The following is an 8,618-nucleotide window of genomic DNA, read 5'->3' on the forward strand; positions in this document are numbered from 1 at the left end:
CTAGTTATTAACCCATATTCACATTAGTTATTAACCCATATCAACATGTAAGGGACATGTTCACACCAGTTATTAACCCATATCAACATGTTAGTGACATGTTCACACCAGTTATTAACCCATATTGACATGTTAGTGACATGTTCACACCAGTTATTAACCCATATCAACATGTTAGTGACATGTTCACACTAGTTAATAACCCATATTCACATGAGTTATTAACCCATATCAACATTTTAGGGACATGTTCACACCAGTTATTAACCCATATCAACATGTTAGTGACATGTTCACACCAGTTATTAACCCATATCAACATGTTAGTGACATGTTCACACTAGTTAATAACCCATATCAACATTTTAGGGACATGTTCACACCAGTTACTAACCCATATCAACATGTTAGGGACATGTTCACACCAGTTACTAACCATATCAACATGTTAGGGACATGTTCACACCAGTTATTAACCCATATCAACATGTTAGTGACATGTTCACACCAGTTATTAACCCATATCAACATGTTAGTGACATGTTCACACTAGTTAATAACCCATATCAACATTTTAGGGACATGTTCACACCAGTTATTAACCCATATGAAAATTTTAGGGACATGTTCACACCAGTTATTAACCCATATCAACATGTTAGTGACATGTTCACACCAGTTATTAACATACACACACAAATAAGTCATATCTACATGTTGGTGACATGTTTACACCAAATGTTAACACAGAACGATACATTTACACCTGCTATTACCACATATCCCCTTGTTAATGACACATTCACACCTGCTAAAAGCACGTCCCGAAAACCGAATGGTGTTTTCACCCTATTTTTCCATAAAGGCATTATTGTCTCGTGTAATACCAAATGTGAACCCGGCAATACCAGATGTGAACAGCCTCCAGGACAATAAAGGGGTCAGTAGGGTGGATGGATGAGGTTAGCGAGGTGCAGCAGAGGGTGAAGGAGACCAACTTGTGACACTTCAGAGAGGCTGCGAGGAAGCAGGTGGAGGACTAGGATGGACCAGATTAAGAGTGACAAACAAGAGAGGTAAACCACCTTCCACAGTGAGCCGAGCAGAAGAGCTGTTTTGACCGTGTAGGTTGGTGGCGGTGCAGCGGTACAGGCCTTGGTCGGCTAGACCAACACACTGAATGACCAGGGACAAATGTCCGCCATTCTGAGAGCTCCTCACTCGCTCCCTGACCAGGTTCTGGCCGTTATGATCCCATACCACCCTGATGAACGGCTGCCCGTCAAATACGCAGCTGAACTCAGCCATCTCACCGCTTTTGACCCGGACATCCCGCAGTTCCATCAGCAGTTTGGGCTTTGGGTACAATCCGATTTGAACATTGTTTTCTGTGCTCTCCATTTCAACGGTCACTGTCCGCCAAGACATGGACGAGCTCTCAGAGAAGCACTCGGTAAACTCAGTCAATGTCTGAGCCTCGAGTGTCTGACTTAGCTTAGCCTGAGCCCCAGTTCTTGTCATGCTAGCTAAGGTTTTATCATCTGGGCAGTGAGAAAGAGTAAAAGTCAACACATTATTCTGGAGTTGTCTTCAGTGGAGCAGTCGGGATCAGTGAGTGAATGTGGGTACAACTGTCAATCATGCAAGGTGAGGTGTCAAACAATCGGTAACAAATAAAAGTCTGTGCCTTAGAGACCATGTAAGACTTGCAACTGTGTAATCTGTTTAAAAGTATGTGTTCAAAGTACAATTTGCAGCAGAGCTCCGAACAGGCAAGTCTGACATGAAGGTTCAAACTTGTGTTTAGTTCAACATTACAGAAGGAGATCTAGTCCAGTCTAGGGATGGGATTATCTTTGGGCACCTCACGATTCGATTACAATTACGATTCAGGAGCTACGATTACTCATGCATCTTTAAATGATGTATATTGACGCAGTTTTACATTTCTTTTCGTTTCACTAAATAAGCGATTATCCCTTGCAACTTTTCATTTGTAATCACAAATAGTTCAATTAATTTTCGTTACATTTATTAAATTCATGGAAATGTGAGCAAAACTGGAACATAAGTGCCCTAAAATAAAGGAGCTGCTTGGATCTCTTGGTGGGCTCACTGTCGTCGGCCACATTTTAGAACTGTCTGCGTTACTTTATTTACAATAAATACATCGATGATCAATTATTGACATTTACTAATCGATTTTATAATTGTCCATGTCCGAATTGCGATGCATCTGAAAAAATCGATTACTTCCCCCACCACTAGTCCAGACTAGCTTCTACTAATGTGAGCAGTAGCAATGACACAGTATCCTGACATTTTTATAAATGACATACACCTCTGTCATGCTAACCTGGCCTTCATAAGTTATGCCAATAAGTACTTTTGGTTTCAGTTGACTACTGCGTCACACACTTGAGTATGCTGACGCAAGAGAAGTTAACATTTTTTGTTTGACGGATAAAAGCAATACTTGGCAGAGCGTGTGGGCTGCAAATTGCACTTTTGAGATATAAACAGGTATCGAAAAGTCATCCACATGACAAGACTATCAGTCATTGGACGACTGTCTCATATGATCAGCCATTTGTAGGATTTCCATCTAAAAGCCAACCACAGTGTTTTTAAACTCGACACAGTCCAGAATGCCGGGGGACTCAGTCCAGAGACCCTGGCGCAAATGCTGCGGACGTAGTAAGAAACCTTTTTCCTTTTCGAAGGCTGTCCTACAAAGGGCTGCTGTGAGTTGGGGAACTGTGGCAGGTTTTCTGTGTGTAACCGACTCATCTTTATGCAAAGGACTCACCATCGATATTCAGACTTGCAGTACATGTGACCATTCCTGACGCATTCCTTGCAACACACGAGTATTCTCCTTCATTGTCGAAGACCACTTTGGAAATGTTCAATTGGCAGATGTTGCCAAAGCGAGACATCTTAATGTTGGCGGACTGCCTGATCTCTCTGTCGTTCCAGAACCAGTCTATCTGTAGATCTGGACCAGTAGTGGTGGTTTTACAGTCAGGATCAAACAGTACGAGCAGATCATGCTGAAGCTAAATGGATAGTGAACGTGTATGCAAGGAACTTTACCTTCCCCAGAGATAATGCACTCCAACTGGGCAGAATGGCCCGATTTCACCAGGATGTTTTGCATGGGAGAAACGAGGACTGGGGCAGAGACCCGAACCAGACTTTCTTCAGGAACTAGCAGACAGGAATAAAAACAAATGCATGACAAAAGGTTATCGTCCCAGATTGCGTTTGGGTCTGGAGCATCATTGGCCACATCTACCAACCTTCCACAGTGAGTGAGGCAGAGCTTGACGCCTCTCCAAAGTCATTCTTGACCTCACAGCTATAGACAGCAGCATCCTCGGGGAGGACTTTCAGTAGCAGTAATGTGTGTTCGCCATCGTCGTGAAGGAACTTGCATGTGTCACTGGTGTATAGAGCCTGGGAGTCCTTGTACCAGGTCACCTGAGGTTGCGGGAGGCCGCTAACTAGCACTGAGAAGCGAACCGATTTGCCTGACATCGCAGTCTGGGGCTGCATTCGGCGGGCTACCTGAGGAGGTTCGGGAACTGGGGACAGACAACAGAAGTGGGGCTGTTAAAGGGGCTGTGTGCAACCAAAATATATACCAAGAACACCACTTATGTTACCATTAATGGTTGAACAGAAGATTTTTTTTTTTTAAATGTGTATGCAATGGAACTTCCGTTTACGAAGCCCTCATTGCATGAACTTTTCGATTTACGAGCCAGACCGAATAAAATATACTTTGTTGTACAAACTTTATCTCAGCGTACGAACAATTCAACCAGTCATTGTGTGCCTCACAGTGCGGCCATTGTGGGCGAGCTGATCACTCACCGGTCTTCATTCAGTGCTATCGTTATCGCTATCGGTACAGTGATACCTTGATTTTTTTTCGACTTTTTTACAGCATATTTGTAGTTTTGCTAGCTCAAATATGACTGCAACGGACAAGCATTGTGTGATTTGAAACATACGGGAAGTATCCACAGCGTTGTCGACACATCTGCTGTACACCAAGAAGATTAACCTCTTCAAAAAAGGTCGACCGGATTGTATTCTTTATTCCTAATCGTTGTAGCTACCTGGCTGTGAAAGTTAAGGAGTTTTGTGAGTGCACCACAGGGCTAGTGGCAGTGTGTGTGCGTGTCGGCAGGGCGGCTGCCAGTGAGGAAAACAGTTTAGCTAGTTGTTTTTTGGCTTTGTTATTAAATAGAAAGTTGATCCCTCACCTCCTTGTTACGTTTGTTTGGTATACAGTACTGTACTGTATACGATGTACAAAATATGGACTGTTGTTGAGGCTGCAACCCATTATTTATGTTTACATTCATTCTTATAGAGAAAGTTATTTCAATAAAGAAATATTATTTTTATGAACCCTATTCAAAAAACGATTAAGTTCGTACGTCAGGGTTTTACAGTATTTTTCAAAATGACTAATATTTAATAAAACAATCCCCATCAGGCTTGTCAGTCACCATTGTCTTGTCAACACATACACAACTAACAATGTGCAGTCTTGTTCTTATGATAGAGTAGCCATTTAATGATAGCTACTATTAGCTAATGCCACACCTCTATCGCTAGCATGGGCAGTTTATGCAGGCTCAGATTGTCATGTTTGCTTTAAAGAAATGTATCCGGTTTTATTACCGTAAATTTTAGACTATAAACCCTTCGGCTTATAAAACTGTCAGGCTATGGGTTTTTTCCTTGCTGATGCAAATAAAACAAATAGTTAAAAAAAAACAAGCAAATACACTGAGAAAGGTGTTTTATTGTTTGTGCAATGGCGCCATCTTTTGGACGGGTTGGCTCAGTGCAGGTACTGCAGTGTCCTTCTACCGGAAGTAGAGTGCTGTTCAGTCTTCTAGCCGTCCATAGCATTTTTACTTTTATAGAGTCTTCATTCGTCACTCCAAGCAACGTTTGTAAGTTTTACAATATAACTAAAACAATTCATTACTTACATTTTTTGTAGGAGTGTTTTCATGCATATTTGTGCGTGCTATCGTAATGTAATGAAGCTAGCGTCGTTACCATTAGCTAATATGCTAAGACATTTACAAGTATCTGTGTTAGTAATATTGACTGACAACGACATACGTTTTGTATTGTTTCAGTTTCATAAATTCCTCAGTAAAGTCACCAAAACGCCACCGGGGAGTTATTGAGTCTGTTTAGCTGATTGGAGAGCTAGCTTGCGCAGCTAGTGGGTCTATGATGATGTCTTGTGTTTTGTTTGATCAGCCGTTTCACTGCCGTGTTACAGACACCGTATAGAAACAATTAAGGTATGTAAATAAGCATGTACAAAATATTTCTGTGTCAATAACTTATTTTGCAACGTATATATCTGCGACTTATAGTCCGGTGTGGCTAATATATGGAAAATCGTTTTCCATAAAATGTAGTGGGTGTGGCTTATATACCGACGTGCTGTATATTACAGAAAATACCACATTTTTAAAAAACCCAGAAGAATGCCAAATGTTTCCCAAAAATCACAATATGTTGCTTGTGCATTAAAATGTATCCCTAAAGACCAACAGTGCAAATTATGGCTGAAAAAGCCACAAATGATGTTGACCAGAGTAATTCTAACATACAATTAGTTCATGTCCAAAAAGGTATTCTTGGTTATAAGAAGCTTACACAAAACAAATGGACCAAAAGTCGAATATTTCCTCATCCTCCAGTCTTCAAACCAAAAATCTAACATACAATACTGTCGTATTAGCCAATCTTATGTGAGAGAAAAACTATGTAATGCCAGTTCTTAATGATACCTTTAGAAATAGAAGTAAACAGACAGATAATCCACACAGTCACTCAATTTCCTGTAACTTTGTGCACGTAATAACGACATCTAATGAATGCAATTGCTCTTCTATGTAACCAACTTGAAACTCAACAATACCTCTGTTTTCAACAAAAAGTATTGCCAAGTGTATGACTCAGTTTTCCTACGCCATTTCAATGATCGTACGGTCCAATTGTGTGTAACCGTGGTCTACTGCTCGGTTCAGCCCCGCTCTCCAACACAAATAGTGCTGCAAGTTATTGCAAGGCGAACGTTTGGATTTCAGACAGTCCCTGGGGTTTTCTGTGTTGGGTACAGAAGCAAAAAAAACCCAACAGAGAGGTAACCCATGTCAAAGTACAGAAGACTTCTAGCCACAGGCTAATTTGCAACCCCCGTCCCCGGTTAGGGTTTTAAAGAAAAGTGAAAAACCACATACAGAGAGATAAAGACAGGTACAAAATAAAATTACATTAAAAATAATTGGCCCCATTTTCCATTACTACACCCAATTCTAGTACTCACTCCTGATTTTCCTTAGCCCACTTTTATTTTGAATTTTTTCAGTCGTCGTCCATGCATTCATGGATAAAGCTTGAATGCCACACATGACGGTGAAATGAGGTCAGAAACTTACGTCTCACGTGAAGTTTCACGGTGCTCTTGTTCTTTCCGGCGACAAAGGTGTACTCGCCGGCATCACTTCTGTAGGTTTCGGAGATGGTGAGGCGGTGGAGCTTCCTGATAGTGACGTAGCTGAAACGCTCCTCGACAGAGAACTGGATTTCCACTTCGTTCCTCATCCAGTGGCCTTCTACATCGTCCTCGTTTACTTCAAACTCAAAAGTCGCTCTTTGTCTCTCAACAACCTAAAAAAAAACAAAGACCAATAATGTAGTCAGCTCTAAAGACTTCATTTCTGCAGACAACAAGGACTTTGCTGGGCTGCCATATGAAATAGGTAAAAGAGATTTCTGCACTTTAGACACTGGTAGAGTCAGACCAGTATCTGTAGGCCAGGGCTGCATGGAAGTCAACATCCAGTTTCTTGGTCAACAGTCCCTCATTCTGGGTGGATACTAACATAAGGGCCATAAAACACATTTGTGCTAACCTACGCATGTCCATCTAAGACGAGATGAGAGATGGCCCGGAGTACGGTCTCATTAAGACAGGAGTGTTCAACTAAAATTCAAATAGGTTCAGATACAGATCGATTCCTCATGCTGCTGATTTACAGGATCAGGATTTGTTTGGGTGTTAATGTTGGGCTCAGCGAGTGTTATTAGTCCAGTTGTTAGTCCGTAGTATGTTTAGTCAAAAACGTTGTGCTTTGTCTCATTTCACATTGTCTTTCACTAGTTTCGTGCTCCCAGAGGGAAAAAATACATTCTGGCTTGGAAGCACCATTTTCGCTATCCACTTCCTGGAAAGTGTATTTTTTAGAAATGTGCCAATGGATCGGACACTGATCAGTGTCAGCAGATATGTTGTCGCCATTGTCCAATGAAGCCATTTGATGCCAATTACAAAAGCCGATCCCCGTTTGTTGACAAATGTATTTTTAGTGCCCCTGCTGAAAAGCGGCTAGCAGATAATATGTCGTCATACTCAGTATGGAGCCCCACACACCCCTGAGCTAATAATAGTCACCTTCCTTACGCCAAATAAACTGCATTTGTTTTGTATCTTAAGTATCATTATCAAGCAGCATATTATCGCTTGAGGACAAGGCTAAATGCGTTACATACCAAGAGCAAGCTAAGAACAGGCATGCTAACCGCTAAGACAGCTTGTTCCTTGATCCATCACACACCCGCATCGTCCGACAGCCCGGGTGGAGGAGACATGCCAAGGCACAGAGACAGTATCAGTTCTGAAAGACTCACAGTAGGATTCTTGTTGGTGGGCTCTGAGATCTTGATGTCCCGTCCCTCGACTGCAAGCATCCCCTTGGACATGCTGGATCCCGCCACGGCGGTGTATTCTCCCGCGTCAGACAGTCGGACAGAGGGCAAAATTAGGCGGTGAACAAGCTGCTCTGAGGTCATCTTAAATCTGCAGGAACATTCATGGACCATTTTCAGTTCCCAAGTCTGCTTTGAGCTCTGAAGAGTGTTTGACTGGAAGAAGCTCAGCTACCTGTCAGACGCCTCCAGCTCCTGACCGTCCTTCATCCACATCACCTGGATGTTGGGTTCTGAAACTTCACACTCAAAAGTGGCTCTCTTCTTCTCTGTGATCTTTATGTCCTTTAATTGTTTGGTAAATTCAACAACACGAGCTAAAAAAGGAGACAATAAAAAGTTGACTGAATGTTTGCCCTATCTCCAGAGCCTTTGAACTTTATTGACTCTGTTCTCTGATATCCAGGTTCTATATTCCAATAAGGCTCTCGCTTCAATCAAGAGCCAAATCCAAGTCAAACGTTGACATCCTTGAGCTGGCTTTCATGTTTGTTGGTGATGGTACGTACATATGAAGTGACAAAAAGAGACGTCTTACCCTCCACATAAAGCTGGGCTGTGGCCACAGAAGATCCCGCCATAAAGGTATAGTCGGCGCTGTCTCCAAAATGAACATTCCTGATGGTCAAGGTGTGGGTGAGCTGTTTGCAGCGAGCCTGGCATCTGTCTGTTGAGCGGATCTCTACGCCATTCTTCAACCATTTGTAGCAGATTCCCTTGTGGTTGACGTTCAACTCGAAGGTGACCGTGTCCTTCTCCTGAGCATTTATGTCTTGCAGCATGGCTGTGAGGACGATGGCTGA

General features: G+C 42.2%; 1 protein-coding gene across 1 annotated transcript in view; it reads right to left on the bottom strand.

Moving 5' to 3' along the window:
• The window catches only part of LOC133665252 (titin-like), a 215,424-nt gene that overhangs the window by 179,282 nt on the left and 27,524 nt on the right, over nt 1-8,618 (bottom strand). Inside the window, 8 exon segments of the mRNA XM_062070499.1 lie at nt 1,086-1,541; nt 2,810-2,998; nt 3,097-3,210; nt 3,303-3,587; nt 6,486-6,717; nt 7,738-7,906; nt 7,991-8,132; nt 8,354-8,614. Of these exon segments, the coding sequence (XP_061926483.1) occupies nt 1,086-1,541; nt 2,810-2,998; nt 3,097-3,210; nt 3,303-3,587; nt 6,486-6,717; nt 7,738-7,906; nt 7,991-8,132; nt 8,354-8,614 (1,848 nt within the window).

Source organism: Entelurus aequoreus, linkage group LG14 (assembly GCF_033978785.1).
Source record: "Entelurus aequoreus isolate RoL-2023_Sb linkage group LG14, RoL_Eaeq_v1.1, whole genome shotgun sequence".
NCBI lineage: Eukaryota > Metazoa > Chordata > Actinopteri > Syngnathiformes > Syngnathidae > Entelurus > Entelurus aequoreus.